General features: G+C 41.3%; 2 protein-coding genes across 3 annotated transcripts; both read left to right on the forward strand.

Moving 5' to 3' along the window:
* Positions 1-692: 692 nt before the first annotated feature.
* Positions 693-5581, forward strand: LOC133156963 (high affinity choline transporter 1-like). The gene is made up of 8 exons (XM_061283121.1): positions 693-1089; positions 1151-1264; positions 1931-2086; positions 2188-2336; positions 2428-2574; positions 3451-3604; positions 4055-4272; positions 4339-5581. The coding sequence occupies exons 1-8, from the start codon at positions 906-908 to the stop codon at positions 4861-4863; spliced, it is 1647 nt and encodes a 548-aa protein (XP_061139105.1). The 5' UTR covers positions 693-905; the 3' UTR covers positions 4864-5581.
* Positions 5582-6310: 729 nt separating this feature from the next.
* LOC133157386 (high-affinity choline transporter 1-like) lies at positions 6311-16070 on the forward strand. Of its 2 annotated transcripts, XM_061283880.1 has the most exons (8): positions 6311-6691; positions 6753-6866; positions 9395-9550; positions 9643-9791; positions 9883-10029; positions 10771-10924; positions 14609-14826; positions 14894-16070. In XM_061283880.1, exons 1-8 carry the CDS (start codon positions 6508-6510, stop codon positions 15413-15415), a joined length of 1644 nt encoding a protein of 547 aa, XP_061139864.1. In that variant the 5' UTR covers positions 6311-6507; the 3' UTR covers positions 15416-16070. The 2 variants fall into 2 exon arrangements, with proteins under 2 accessions (XP_061139864.1, XP_061139865.1); XM_061283881.1 differs by lacking the exons at positions 6311-6691; positions 6753-6866 and adding an exon at positions 8569-8951.
* Positions 16071-16306: the final 236 nt, after the last annotated feature.

Below are 16306 nucleotides of genomic sequence, written 5' to 3' on the forward strand. Positions count from 1 at the left end.
GAGTGGGAGATAATGTCTCAATTTGAAGAATAAAGCCCCATTTTTAGACAGTTTGATTGTGAGATCATCAATATGTTTTAGTAATTTAGTAGAGCTGACTCTTTCAATGTTTTGTCCGTTCATTTTTATACAAATTTGGTCAATGTCCTTTTTTTTTTTTTTATGGGACCGGAATACAATGTAGTATGTTTTATTGACATTTAGGGAGAGTTTGTTGCAATTAAATCATGTGTTTATTTTCGCTAACTCACTATTTATAATTTGTTCAAGTGTATTTGGATTTTTGTGGGAAAGAAACAAGTTTGTATCGTCAGCAAATAATAGTACTTTATGTAGTATGGGTGAAGTATTAACAATGTCATTGATGTATAAGATGAAAAGGAGTGGCCCTAAGATGGACCCTTGAGGAACTCCATAATTGATGGTTAGGGTTAGATTTATGGTTGTCAATAGAGACATATTGATGTCTTCAAACAGATAGCTGCGGAACCAGTCTAACGCCAGGCCTCTAAAACCCTAGTGTTGTAATTTATTTATAAGAATGTCAATCGTGATGGTGTCAAAAGCTTTAGACAAGTCCAGAAAAATCCCAATACCATATTCGCCTTTATCGATTGCCCCGTAGATTTTATCAGTGGGATAGTGGGAACGTAATTTCGATCTCTTTGTGTGTCTTGGCATGTGAAGGAATTGACAATAAAACAGACTTTGACTTTGAACGGCTGGGGACGAGTCGTGACACGACACACGGCAGCAGACGACTCCGCAAGGACGAGCAGGTTTTCATGGGTGTGTCATGGGGAAGAGTTCGATAAGCACCCCGCCCTCCTTTTTTTAATAAGTTAGAAAGTTGATTAAAAAGTACCTAGTTGAAATGCAGTATTTGTTTTCATTGTCATTCGAGCATGGCAGTGCATGTGGGTGGACTTGTGGCTGTGATAGCCTTTTATGCCGTTATTCTGCTAACTGGCATCTTGGCCTCACGCAAATCCAAGAAAGTGGAGAAGAAATGCACGGGCAAAAAGAGCGAAGTCGCCATCGTTGGGGGTCGCAACATCAACGTCGTGATTGGAGTTTTTACAATGACAGGTAAGTTTTTTTTTTGGGTCACTTAGATGCTATATATCTTTTATTTTTTTTCTCCTTTCAGCGACATGGGTCGGAGGAGGTTACATTATGGGAACCGCCGAGGCTGTTTACTCCCCGGCTCAAGGTCTCGTCTGGGCTTTTGGCCCTCTTGCATATGTTTTGAATTTTCTTCTAGGTGAGTATCTAAAGTGGGACTCAACTGATTCAGAAAAGTTTGTTTAGAATGAATGATTATTGTTGGTTTATTAAGTCCAATAAATTCTGCTTATATTGCATTGTTTTTAATCAAACAGAAAAAAAAAAATCTTGCATTTGATCACGTATAACCAGAAAACACCGTGTCCTTTCATGATCCTTTACGGCAGTGGCTGTGGATCACGAGGCTCAGCTTTTAGGGTCATGTGACGTGGTCATACCTGATGAAGGATTCGAAAAGTGTTTTTGGGATGTCACCGGCAGCTCTTCCAAAATAGACTTATTATATATTATGAAAGTAGCCGTTGGACCGAGACGTTGACGGTCACGTAGGCGTATTCATCTTAGCAGATAAAATGGCTGTTCTGTTGTGACTTGGACTTCTCCTCCCTCAAACGCACATGGCTTATAAAAGTGTAATCATTAACAGAGAAATAATAAAAAAATAAACATTCTTTTGGTGTGTTTTTTTCTATGACGAAGCCCCGCCCCCTTCCATTTGAATTGGCCTTCCTTTGTAACCTGAACTCTGTTAAATGGTTAATGAACATTCAGTCAATATTTTTCCAAGTTTGACGATTAAATAACTCCAGGCTCTTTAAGAAGAAATTAGTTTTCACTTTGCTATGTTTTCTGTCTTTTCAAGGAGGATTGTTTTTTGCCAAACAAATGAGGTCCAAACGCTACGTGACTATGTTGGACCCATTTCAGAACCGCTACGGCCAATTGTTCACGACGGCAATTTTGATTCCTGCTTTGCTCAGTGATATTTTGTGGGTGGCCTGCATCCTTGCCGCTCTGGGTTTGTCTTTTTTTTTTAATGTTCTTTATTTTCCATATTCAAATATGAAGGTTCAGTGTTCCTGATCTGGTGGTTTCTTCGTGTGTGCGTGTAATTTCCAGGGGCAACCATGAGCATCATCCTGGACCTCTCATCGACAATCTCCATTCTCATCTCTGCGGCCATCTCCATCTTTTATACATTTTTAGGAGGCCTCTACGCGGTTGCATACACTGATATCGTCCAATTGTCGTTCATGTTTGTCAGCTTGGTGAGCCATCGAGGTTGGGCGCAAAGGTCGTGCGATTGAAGGCGTTCGCTGAAGATTGACTGACTAACAAATGTTTGTTTTTGTGTTTTAGTGGCTCTGTATTCCGTTCATGATCCTCAGTCCTGTGGTGACTGACTTGGTACAAACGGCCCAACTCAACCATTCAAGCGTCCACTCGTGGATCGGGGAGGTGAAGTTTGAGGATGCAGGGAAATGGACAGATGACTTTCTCATTTTGGTCAGATATTTTGTTTCTTTTCTACGATGTCACTGCGTGCTTGTGTTGGTCTCCACAATTTCCGGGAGCACTAAAAAATTCCATTAGAAACATCAAGCGTACCTTGTCTTGACACAAAGCGTTTGACGTCCCATTAACACCCCCCCGGAAGAGAAGCGAACACGCAGCGTTTGACATCCGACTAGACTACCCCCCTACCCCCCCCCCCATTCGGGAGAGAAGCGAACGCGCAGCCTTTGACGTCCCATTAGCAACCCGAAGAGAAGCGAACGCGCAGGGTTTGACGTCCGCTTAGCAACCCGGGGAAGAGAAGCGAACGTTCGCTCCATGTTTGCGTTTGTTTAGAAAACTCTCGTGGCATGCGGCACACGTGCTGCTGGCGTATGACGTAGCCCGCGTCCCAATAGATTAAGGAAAGTATCGGCTCACAGATCGGCTGTATTTTCCGATACCCGATCCATCTATTTTGTTGATATCGGGGCCGATATCCGATCCAGATATCGGATCGGTGCATCTCTACCTGTGACGTAGGGTTTAGAGCCCTTTGGGGCAGGTCACCTAGCGTGCATTCCTACTAAAGCTCATAATAGTCAAAAGCAACACAGCCAGAATATGCAGCAGCCATAGTAGTGTTTCAAAATAGTATCTTTGTTGTTGTTTTTTTCTTCAAGATACCGCAGTGTATAAAAGTGATCAAGTCATCACAAAAATCACGAAAAAAATCCTTATATAAGCCGCACCTGACTATACTAAGCCGCAGGGTTCAAAATTTTAGAAAAAAGTCATGGCTTATAGTCCGGAATTTACGGTAACCTGAGCTCCAAAACAGGCATATATAAATAAATATAATTTGTCGGCACATGTTATATGTTACAGACTTTGGGTGGACTGGCCTACCAGTCCTTGCACCAGAGGATCCTGGCAGCGGCTTCCTCATCCAAGGCTCAGGTTACTTGTTTTGCGGCCGCTGGCGCTGTTTTCTTGATGGGAATCCCGTCGGTGATCATCGGAGCTGTGGCAGCATCCGCAGGTACGGCAAACGCGCATCTCGTAACACGGAGGCAGCGGTAACCGGACACCCGGTGTTAACGGGCAATCCGCATCAGTGTTCCCCCGTACAAAGACTCAAGATGGGACAGGAGATCGCTACATTATTGCAGAAAAGGAAGGAGCTATCACACAAAACAAAATCTGAGTTCAATATTTCAATATTCAATATTGACAATATTTCTATTTATTTATTTCATCTGGTGTTGCACAGGGAACTTGAAAAATAAGAGGGAAGACTGATCCGCGGGTTCTCTTATCAGCTAAATTAGTGCCAAAGTGACGAGCCAAGCGCCATGGGAGTTGTCGCCTCAGAATTCAAGTTTAACTTGAAAGAAATATTATTAAGAGGCAGTTTGTCTTCTCACTTGAATGTGATCATTAACACAGCCTCGTAGATAATTGACCATCATTTCTTTTCCCTCTCTGTAAGACTGGAACCAGACAGAATACGGCCTACCGCCACCTTATGATCGCGGGCAGGCAGGGAATGTCCTGCCATTGGCTCTGTGCTACATCACACCCAACTGGGTGTCCATTTTGGGCATTGGTGCCGTAGCAGCGGCGGTGATGTCCTCCATGGACTCAACATTGCTGTCGTCGGCGTCCATGTTCACCCAAAACATATACAAGACGTCTTTGAGAAAGCAGGTGCGTCTGTGTGAGTGTGTGGGTGGGTGTTAGTTCTGGGTCATTCTTTTTTTTTGTTTTCTGTAGGCATCGGATAGGGAGCTAAAGTGGGTGATCCAGATAAGTGTGCTCCTGGTGGGCCTTGCTGGAACGGGTCTGGCCTTCAACAAGAGCAGCATCCTTGCGCTCTGGGTGCTGGCTACCGACCTGCTCTACTGCATCGTGACCCCTCAGTTGTTTTGTGTGGTGCACCTCCGAGTGGCCAATTGCTACGGCGCCATCAGCGGCTACGTGATAGCTCTGCTGCTGCGCGGGCTGAGCGGCGAGCCCGCGCTCGGCATCCCGCCTGTGCTGCTCTTCCCGGGTTGGAGGGAACGGGATGGCGTCATCACGCAGTACTTTCCCTTCCGGACTCTGATCGCGTTCACTTCCCTGGCGGCTGTCGTTCTCATATCCTGGCTGGTCGAGCTGGTCTTCGCTCGCCAGCTCATTCCTCAGTCCTGGGATGTGTTGGATGCGTTCAACAAGCAAAGGGTCGTAAAAGAAGAGTATGAAAGACCACTACAAACGTTGAATGACGAAAAGAATTATGTTTTTAACACGGCGTTATAGGCACACACTATATGCCAAAGCTTAATTTATGCATACTAGTGCACACGTTCGTACATATTTTCTACGCTTTAGTTTCTTCTACAAACTATCGAATATTGTCGTCTACGCGAGCCCACAGTTTTGATCTGCGTATGCGTGCTGAACCAAAAGAGGCACATTTTCAAGTTAATGTTTCAATGTTAGCATTCCGATGTGAATGCCGGAAGCCGTATTTTATCCAAAAGCTTTTTTCCTTGACACCCATTCCTACAAACTATCCAGGTGAGGGCATTGTATTTCTAATCCTTGACCTAGTTAAATGCTATTGGACCTTTTTGCACTCAGAACTGCCATTGTTCTCCCCAGACGGTTATTTCCTACTGGCCTTTTGTACGTTTTCAGTGTTTAAATGCTAGCCTATTCATTAATAATTGTACCGTCGCAGAATAAAATAGTCACACATTGTTGGATGCATTGCTCTTGCGTTCTGTTGTTGAGATATTATTGAAACGGTAATGACAAGGTTGGCGCAGCAGAGGGCGATACAAGAACATTGCAAATATTTGAATAGTTAAGGTCACTTCCTTTGTTATTGTTGTTCTGTATGCTGAAGACATTTGGGTTCGTCTTCAGATGTTCTGTTTGTAAATGCTTTGGGTGGTTGCCTTGTGTATGAAATGTGTTATCAAGAAATGCCATGCCTTTTGGAAATTTTACTTGATAAAATACATCATAATTACTTGTGTGACTTGAGGATTTATTTTGCACAAGTAACTAGCGTGCATGTCAAATTTACTTAAAAAATGGATTTCTATAGAAAACGTCAAATTGACTTTGACAAACTGATTGATTCCTATGGAAAACATTACTTCTATTTGCACGTTTCTACTTACAAACCCGATCGTGGAACCAGTTAAGTTTGTAAGTAGAGGTACCACTGTCGTCACACATTGTTGGAAGCATTGCTCTTGCATTCTTCTGTTGCGAGACATTTAACGGAACTGGAATGACTAGGTTAGAGCAGCAGAGGACAAAACAAGAATATTCCAAGGGTCGTATCAAGTGATACAATTGCCTACCAATTGTTCATATATATATATATATATATATATATATATGACATATATATATGACATCTATATATCGTGACATATAAACATATATATGTATGTATATATATCTCGTGACATATAAACATATATATGTATGTATCTATATATATCGTGACATATACATACGTATATATGTATATCCGCGGCTATATATCGTGACATATATACATATATATGTATATATTTATATATATATATGTATACATATTTAGAAACGTGTTATGCAAACCTTTTTTTGTTTCAATTCAATATATATATATATATATATATATATATATATATATATATATATATACGTAATTTCGATCTCTTTGTGTGTGTCTTGGCTTGTGAAGGAATTGACAATAAAACAGACTTTGACTTTGAACGGCTGGGGACGAGTCGTGACACGACACACGGCAGCAGACGACTCCGCAAGGACGAGCAGGTTTTCATGGGTGTGTCATGGGGAAGAGTTCGATAAGCACCCCGCCCTCCTTTTTTTAATAAGTTAGAAAGTTGATTAAAAAGTACCTAGTTGAAATGCAGTATTTGTTTTCATTGTCATTCGAGCATGGCAGTGCATGTGGGTGGACTTGTGGCTGTGATTGCCTTTTATGCCGTTATTCTGCTAACTGGCATCTTGGCCTCACGCAAATCCAAGAAAGTGGAGAAGAAATGCACGGGCAAAAAGAGCGAAGTCGCCATCGTTGGGGGTCGCAACATCAACGTCGTGATTGGAGTTTTTACCATGACAGGTAAGGTTTTTTTTTGGGTCACTTAGATGCTATATATCTTTTATTTTTTTTCTCCTTTCAGCGACATGGGTCGGAGGAGGTTACATTATGGGAACCGCCGAGGCTGTTTACTCCCCGGCTCAAGGTCTCGTCTGGGCTTTTGGCCCTCTTGCATATGTTTTGAATTTTCTTCTAGGTGAGTATCTAAAGTGGGACTCAACTGATTCAGAAAAGTTTGCTTATAATGAATGATTATTGTTGGTTTATTAAGTCCAATAAATTCTGCTTATATTGCATTGTTTTTAATCGAACAGAAAAAAAAATTCTTGCATTGGATCACGTATAACCAGAAAACACTGTGTCCTTTCATGATCCTTTACGGCAGTGGCTGTGGATCACGGGGCTCAGCTTTTAGGGTCATGTGACGTGTTCATACCTGATGAAGGATTCAAAAAGTGTTTTGGGGATGTCAACGGCAGCTCTTCCAAAATAGACTTATTATATATTTTGAAAGTAGCCGTTGAGCCGGGACGTTGAAGGTCACGTAGGCGTATTTATCTTAGCAGACAAAAAGGCTGTTCTGTTGTGACTTGGACTTCTCCTCCCTCAAACGCACATGGCTTATAAAAGCGTAATCATTAACAGAGAAATACTTAAAAAAAAACATTCTTTTGTTGTTTTTTCTATTATGAAGCCCTGCCCCCTTCCCTCAAGATGAATTTACTGATTTTAATTGGCCTTCCTTTGTAACTTGAACTCTGTTAAATGGTTAATGAACATCCATCCATCCATCTATCCATCTATCTATCTATCTATCTATCTATCTATCTATCTATCTATCTATCTATCTATCTATCTATCTATCTATCTATCTATCTATCTATCTATCTATCTATCTATCTATCTATCTATCTATCTATCTATCTATCTATCTATCTATCTATCTATCTATCTATCTATCTATCTATCTATCTATCTATCTATCTATCCATCCATTTTCTGTACCGCTTTATCCCCACGGGGGTTGCGGGCCTGCCGGAGCCTATCCCAGCTGTCATCGGGCAGTAGGCGGGGGACACCCTGAACTGGTTCCCAGCCAATCGCAGGGCACACAGAGACAGACAACCATCCGCACACGCACTCACACCTAGGGGCAGTTTGGAGCGCTCAATCGGCCTACCAAGCATGTTTTGGGGGATGTGGGGGGAAACCGGAGTGCCCGGAGAAAACCCACGCGGACACGGGGAGAACATGCAAACTCCACACAGGGAGGGACGGAGGTGGAATCGAATCAGCACCCTCCTTACTGTGAGGCGGACATGCTAGCCAGTTAATGAACATTCAGTCAATATTTTTCCAAGTTTGACTATTAAATAACTCCAGGCTCTTTAAGAGCAAAGTACCGTTTTTTTCCGTGTATAGTGCGCCCCCATGTATAGTACGCACCCCTAAAAATGGCATGCTGATGCTGGAAAAAAGCTTGTACCCATGTATAATACGCACCCAATTTTTATGATTTTTTTTTTAAAAAAAAATTTAATTTTTTTTTTTTTTTTTTTTTTAAGTCCCATAGATCGTCACACACGCAGGGAGGCAATGGGTCCCATTTTTATAGTCTTTGGTATGGTCTTAACTAGGCTGGATGTCATTTTTTTTGTTGCCGTTGATTTCTCCGACTGCCCCTAAACGCACCACCGCGCTCCGTGCGCACACGGCGGCTCTGTATGGGAGAGACGTTGAAGAGGAATAAAAACACCCTTGGAAACCAAAACTTCCCCCTCGTCGTGACTCGGAGCCGCAACAAATGTTTCGGATTTGTGTAGGGTACATTGTGACAGACGGCAAACTAGCAGGTGATCGAGCGAGCGTCTGATACAAGAGCATTGCGGTCGTATGGAGCGTGTTTGAAGTGAACAGCAGAGACGAAAGGAACAAGGCAAAGTGTTGTGAAATAAAATATTACCTGTAATACGCATTTTGTTATTTGCTGATTGAAACTGCTAATTAAACTGTGAATTGAAACTAATAGGTGGAGAACTGAACTCTCGCTCTTTATATAGCTGACGTGTCTTGCGCAACCGTTCTGCGCATCTGTAATGGCGGCCTCCGTATGACGTCCGGTTTGCGATGGAGATTAAAAAACAAACAATATTTGACAATAACACACCATCAAGGATTGCACCATCGCATCAAACAATGTGTCGTCAATTATGAATTTTACTAAGTGTGTTGGGCAGGATGGCTGAATGCGATGCGCGATTGACAACAAACAAGAAGAAAGGTGAGTTTTATTTCGGGGGAGATTTGTCATGTCTCGTCCCCAGTTTTGCTATGTGTCTAGGTTGCCATAGTTTCTGTTCGTGTCACCCCGCTCTTCCTGTGTCACCTCAATCGATGTAACGTGTTTTGTATTTAAGTCCTGTCTGCCCCTCGCTCACCGTTGGATCATTGCATGTGTTACTGTCATTCTGTTCCTGTCTTTGGTAATGTCCCCCTGTCTTTTTGTTCCACAACTTTGTCGGTCAGTCCTGTTGTTGGTTTTGTTGTACCATGACTTTCTTTAAAAAAAAAAAAAAATTTAAAAAAAAAAATTAAAAATTTTTTTTTTGTACCCATGTATAATGCGCACCCCAGATTTTAGGACAATAAATTAGTAAAATATTGCGCACTATACACGGAAAAAAACGGTAGTTTTCACTTTGCTATGTTTTCTGTCTTTTCAAGGGGGAGTGTTATTTGCCAAACAAATGAGGTCCAAACGCTACGTGACTATGTTGGACCCATTTCAGAACCGCTACGGCCAATTGTTCACGACGGCAATTTTGATTCCTGCTTTGCTCAGTGATATTTTGTTGGTGGCCTGCATCCTTGCCGCTCTGGGTTTGTCATTTACTTTTTATTTTCCATATTCAAACATGACGGTTCAGTGTTCCTGATCTGGTGGTTTCTTCGTGTGTGCGTGTAATTTCCAGGGGCAACCATGAGCATCATCCTGGACCTCTCATCGACAATCTCCATTCTCATCTCTGCGGCCATCTCCATCTTTTATACATTTTTAGGAGGCCTCTACGCGGTTGCATACACTGATATCGTCCAATTGTCGTTCATGTTTGTCAGCTTGGTGAGCCATCGAGGTTGGGCGCAAAGGTCGTGCGATTGAAGGCGTTCGCTGAAGATTGACTGACTAACAAATGTTTGTTTTTGTGTTTTAGTGGCTCTGTATTCCGTTCATGATCCTCAGTCCTGTGGTGACTGACTTGGTACAAACGGCCCAACTCAACCATTCAAGCGTCCACTCGTGGATCGGGGAGGTGAAGTTTGAGGATGCAGGGAAATGGACAGATGACTTTCTCATTTTGGTCAGATATTTTGTTTCTTTTCTACGATGTCACTGCGTGCTTGTGTTGGTCTCCACAATTTCCGGGAGCACTAAAAAATTCCATTAGAAACATCAAGCGTACCTTGTCTGCCAGTTTTTCTTGCTCAATCTCTTTCTACAGCTAACTTTGTGAATTGCGTCTCTGCACTCAAGCCTCTCAGCGAAAATGAGTACCGTAAATTCCGGACTACAAGCCGCACCAAACTATAAATCGCACCAGCTAAAATTGGGGGATATTTTAGGTTTTTTTCTTATATAAGCCGCACCGGACTATAAGCCGCACGTGCACATGCGTTTTTTTACAAGGAAAGACCGTTCACAGAAAGTCTTTTTAAAGTTTTAATAACATACTTTAACATGTCTTTCTAAACATTGCCTGTGACAAAGGGTTAAGAGCCCTTTGAGGCAGGTCACCTAGCGTGCATTCCTACTAAAGCTCATAATAGTCACAAGCAACACAGCCAGAATATGCAGCAGCCATAGTAGTGTTTCAAAATAGTATTTTTGTTGTTGTTTTTTTCTTCAAGATACCGCAGTGTCTAAAAGTGATCACAAAAATCACTAAAAAAATCCTCATATAAGCCGCATCTGTCTCTAAGCCACAGGGTTCAAAATTTTGGAAAAAAGTCGCGGCTTATAGTCCGGAATTTACGGTAACCTGAGCTCCGAAACAGGCATATATAAATAAATATAATTTGTCGGCACATGTTATATGTTACAGACTTTAGGTGGACTGGCCTACCAATCTTTCCACCAGAGGATACTGGCAGCGGCTTCCTCATCCAAGGCTCAGGTTACTTGCTTTGGGGCCGCTGGCGCTGCTTTTTTGATGGGAATCCCGTCGGTGATCATCGGAGCTGCGGCAGCATCCGCAGGTACGGCAAACGCGCATCTCGTAACATGGAGGCAGCGGTAACCGGGCACCCCGTGTTAACGGCCAATCTGCATCAGTGTTCCCCCGTACAAAGACTCAAGATGGGACAGGGGATCGCTACATTATTGCATTTGTTTCACACAAAACAAAATCCGACCCCGAGCAAGTTAAAGTTCAATATTTCAATATTGACAATATTTTATTTATTTATTGTGTGAAGGCGAAGGCCTTCACACATATGTTATTCTACACCATTCACTTTATTGTGTGAAGGCGAAGGCCTTCACACATATGTTATTCTACACCATTCTCTATTATTGTGTGAAGGCGAAGGCCTTCACACATTGATATTGTACTTTATTATTAAACAACTTATTCCTCCCACTTTTTTGACATCTAACTACTCCCATATGCTTCAACCGATTCACCTCGTTCAACCTTTCACACGTTCCAAAAATTCATGGCACGCTTGCCAGTATTTTTCGCGTTCATAACATTTACCGTTTTTAAGTAATTAGCAAATTTGTGCCTTTTATTTCCCCATTCATTCTTAATGGCAATGTCAACCCGAGCCAGTTTCCTGTAGTGGGTTCGATTCCCACATTGGGCGTCATTAATTATTTTACTCTTTATTCTTCCCGCTTATCATTTTCAACGCTTATCATTTGTAACTAACATTCGCATTCAACATTCATTACATTAAGCAATTTCCACCACTTTGATTACGTATTCGCATTCAACAAACACATTCATTACATTAACCAATTGCAACCACGACATAGTAAGGGACTCAATTAGCTCGTGGGAAACACAAGTGATTCCAGTACACGAGCATCATTCCCGAGTGGTATCAAAACCCGCGTCAGTTCGATTCCCACATTGGGCGTCATTATTTATTTTACTCTTTATCCTTCACGGTTATCATTTTCAACGGTTATCATTTGTAACTTTTGTCATTCGCATTCAACATTCATTACATTAAGCAATTTCCACCACTTTGATTACGCATTCGCATTCAACAAACACATTCATTACATTAACCAAATTCAACCATTACTGAGAAAGGAGCCTGATTAGCTCAGTTGGAAACACAATGGCAATGTCTACCCGCGCCAGTTTCCTGTAGTGGGTTCGATTCCCACTTTGGGCGTCATAAACTATTTTACTCTTTATTCTTCCCCCTTATCATTTGTACCTTTTTTGTAACATTTGTAACATTTCATTTTTAACCCTTATCATTTGTACCTTTTTGTAACATGCATTTGTAACATTTTACCATTCATTTCACAATAATTCATTTTCCCTTTCTATTCTTCCCGCTCATCATTTTTAACGCTTGACGTTTGTAAATGAACATCTGCCTTCGCCTTCACACGCAATTTCTTCCGAAATTGCAATTCTAGTTATTATTATTTTTATATTTTATTCTCCTCACTTTTTTGACACGTTTCATCTTCCACATAATTCATCCGATTCACTCCATTCCACTTTTCACGTATTCCAAATATTCACGCGACGAGCGCTTCCATTTTTCTCGTTCCGAAAATTTACCGATTCCGCAAAATTCCCAAAATTCCGACAAATTTTTCCCCATTCATTCTTAATGGCACATTCGACATTTCACATTTACGTCGTTCCAATTTGAAATTCACATCATTCAGCACATTCTAATCACATTCGGAAGGATTCTCGACATTCCCAAAATTCCCAAATTCGAAAATTTCACGTTTTCACGTTAAAAATTCCGACAAATTTTCACAAAATTTCGTTTTTCACCTCTAACTTCTACATTTTTCAACCGATTCAACTCGTTCCAACTTTCAACTGTTCATCTTTTGCCTACCTATTCCACAACGTCCCACTTACCAAAAACTTCACATCTTTTATTTTGAAATTCAACCAAAATTCTCTAAAATTTCGTTTTTCTACTCTAATTTCTACATTTTTCAACCGATTCAACCCATTCCAACTTTCAACTGTTCATTATTTTTCTACCGATTCCACAACTTCCCACTTACCAAAAGCTTCACATCTTTTATTTTGAAATTCACACCCAATTCCTTTTCCCTTCTCATTTCTACATTTTCCAACCGATTCAACCCATTCCAACTTTCAACTGTTCATCATTTTTCTACCTATTCCACAACTTCCCACTTACCAAAAACTTCACATCTTTTATTTTGAAATTCACACCCAATTTCCTTTTCCCTTCTCATTTCTACATTTTTCAACCGATTCAACCCATTCCAACTTTCAACTGTTCATCATTTTTCTACCTATTCCACAACTTCACACTTACCAAAAACTTCACATCTTTTATTTTGAAATTCAACCAAAATTCTCTCAAATTCCGTTTTTGTACTCTAATTTCTACATTTTTCAACCGATTCAACCCATTCCAACTTTCAACTGTTCATCATTTTTCTACCTATTCCACAACTTCCCAAATACTTCACATCTTTTATTTTGAAATTCACACCCAATTCCTTTTTCCCTTCTCATTTCTACATTTTTCAACCCATTCAACCCATTCCAACTTTCAACTGTTCATCATTTTTCTACCTATTCCACAACTTCCCACTTACCAAAAACTTCACATCTTTTATTTTGAAATTCACACCCAATTACCTTTTTCCTTCTCATTTCTACATTTTTTAACCGATTCAACCCATTCCAACTTTCAACTGTTCATCATTTTTCTACCTATTCCACAACTTCCCACTTACCAAAAACTTCACATCTTTTATTTTGAAATTCACACTCAATTCCCTTTTCCCTTCTCATTTCTACATTTTTCAACCGATTCAACCCATTCCAACTTTCAACTGTTCATCATTTTTCTACCTATTCCACAACTTCCCACTTACCAAAAACTTAACATCTTTTATTTTGAAATTCACACCCAATTGACTTTTCCCTTCTCATTTCTACATTTTTCAACCGATTCAACCCATTCCAACTTTCAACTGTTCATCATTTTTCTACCTATTCCACAACTTCCCACTTACCAAAAACTTCACATCTTTTATTTTGAAATTCACACCCAATTCCCTTTTCCCTTCTCATTTCTACATTTTTCAACCGATTCAACCCATTCCAACTTTCAACTGTTCATCATTTTTCGACCTATTCCACAACTTCCCAAAACCTTCACATCTTTTATTTTGAAATTCACACCCAATTCCTTTTTCCCTTATCATTTCTACATTTTTCAACCGATTCAACACATTCCAACTTTCAACTGCTCATCATTTTTCGACCTATTCCACAACTTCCCACTTACCAAAAACTTCACATCTTTTATTTTGAAATTCGCCACAAATTCTCCAAATATTATACATTTCTCAAGTAATTCAACACGTTTCAACATCGTTCGGCAGCATTCCCCGAAGAGGTTATTCATACATTTCGCCTTCACACGCAATTTCTCCAGAAATTGCAAAATTCTAGTTTAATCTGGTGTTGCACAGGGAACTTGAAAAATAAGAGGGAAGACTGATCCGCGGGTTCTCTTATCAGCCAAATTAGTGCCAAAGTGACGAGCCAAGCGCCATGGGAGTTGTCGCCTCAGAATTCAAGTTTAACTTATAATATCATTAAGAGGCAGTTTGTCTTCTCACTTGAATGTGATCATTAACACAGCCTCGTAGATAATTGACCATCATTTATTTTGCCTCTCTGTAAGACTGGAACCAGACAGAATACGGCCTACCGCCACCTTATGATCGCGGGCAGGCAGGGAATGTCCTGCCATTGGCTCTGTGCTACATCACACCCGACTGGGTGTCCATTTTGGGCATTGGCGCCTTAGCAGCAGCGGTGATGTCCTCCATGGACTCAATATTGCTGTCGTCGGCCTCCATGTTCACCCAAAACATATACAAGACGTCTTTGAGAAAGCAGGTGCGTCTGTGCGAGTGTGTGTGTGGGTGTTAGTTCTGGATCATTTTTTTGGTTTTGTCTTCTGTAGGCATCGGATAGGGAGCTGCAGTGGGTGATCCAGATAAGTGTGTTCCTGGTGGGCCTTGCTGGAACGGGTCTGGCCTTCAACAACAGCAGCATCCTTGCGCTCTGGATGCTCGCTTCCGACCTGCTCTACTGCGTCATGACCCCTCAGTTGTTTTGTGTGGTGCACCTCCGAGTGGCCAATTGCTACGGCGCCATCAGCGGCTACGTGATAGCTCTGCTGCTGCGCGGGCTGAGCGGCGAGCCCGCGCTCGGCATCCCTACTGTGCTGCTCTTCCCGGGTTGGAGGGAGCGGGATGGCGTCATCACGCAGTACTTTCCCTTCCGGACTCTGATTGCGTTCATTTCCCTGGCGGCTGTCGTTCTCGTATCCTGGCTGGTCGAGCTGGGCTTCGCTCGCCAGCTCATTCCTCAGTCCTGGGATGTGTTGGACGCGTTTAACAAGAACATTGAGGCAGAAGAGAAGGAGATGGCATCAGCAAATTCTAATGAGGAAAAGAATTATGTTTTTAACACGGCGTTATAGGCGCACACTATATGCCAAAGCTTAATTAATGCATACTAGTGCACACATTCGTACATATTTTCTACGCTGTAGTTTCTTCTACAAACTATCGAATATTGTCGTCTACGCGAGCCCACAGTTTTGATCTGCCTATGCGTACTGAAACAAAAGAGGCACATTTTCAAGTACCTGTTTAAATGTTAGCATTCCGACGTGAATGCCGGAAGCCGTATTCTATCCAAAGGCTTTTTTCCTACATACTATCCAGGTGAGGGCATTGTATTCCTAATCTCTGACCAAGTTAAATGCTATTGGATCTTTTTGCACTCAGAATTGCCATTGTTCTCCCCAGACGGTCATTTCTTACTGGCCTACTGTTGCAGAATAAAATAGTCACACATTGTTGGATGCATTGCTCTTGCGTTCTGTTGAGATATTATTGAAACGGTAATGACAAGGTTGGAGCAGCAGAGGGCGATACAAGAACATTGCAAGTATTTGAATAGTTAAGGTCACTTCCTTTGTTATTGTTGTTCTGTATGCTGAAGACATTTGGGTTCGTCTTCAGATGTTCTGTTTGTAAATGCTTTGGGTGGTTACCTTGTGCATGAAATGTGTTATATCAAGAAATGCCATGCCTTTTGGAAATTTTACTTGATAAAATATATCATAATTACTTGTGTGACTTGAGCATTTATTTTGCACAAATAACTAGCGTGCATGTCAAATTTACTTAGAAATTTGATTCCTATAGAAAACACGTCAAATTGACTTTTAAAAAAAAAATATTCCTATGGAAAACATTGGTTCTATTTGCACATGTTTCTACTTACAAACCCGATCGTGGAACCAGTTAAGTTCGTAAGTAGAGGTACCACTGTCGTCACATGCTCTTGCATTCTTCTGTTGCGA

This window comes from Syngnathus typhle, linkage group LG7 (genome assembly GCF_033458585.1).
Source record: "Syngnathus typhle isolate RoL2023-S1 ecotype Sweden linkage group LG7, RoL_Styp_1.0, whole genome shotgun sequence".
Taxonomy (NCBI): Eukaryota; Metazoa; Chordata; class Actinopteri; order Syngnathiformes; family Syngnathidae; genus Syngnathus; species Syngnathus typhle.

Excerpts from the sequence above, each read along its gene's own strand:
- LOC133156963 (XM_061283121.1), top strand. The coding sequence starts at position 906 with ATGGCAGTGCATGTGGGTGGACTTGTGGCTGTGATAGCCTTTTATGCC. Across the intron at positions 2,337-2,427 it reads CGTTCATGTTTGTCAGCTTG|TGGCTCTGTATTCCGTTCAT; the intron begins GTGAGCCATCGA and ends TTTGTGTTTTAG. Across the intron at positions 2,575-3,450 it reads CAGATGACTTTCTCATTTTG|ACTTTGGGTGGACTGGCCTA; the intron begins GTCAGATATTTT and ends TATATGTTACAG.
- LOC133157386 (XM_061283880.1), top strand. The coding sequence starts at position 6,508 with ATGGCAGTGCATGTGGGTGGACTTGTGGCTGTGATTGCCTTTTATGCC. Across the intron at positions 10,925-14,608 it reads AGCTGCGGCAGCATCCGCAG|ACTGGAACCAGACAGAATAC; the intron begins GTACGGCAAACG and ends CCTCTCTGTAAG. Across the intron at positions 14,827-14,893 it reads AGACGTCTTTGAGAAAGCAG|GCATCGGATAGGGAGCTGCA; the intron begins GTGCGTCTGTGC and ends TGTCTTCTGTAG.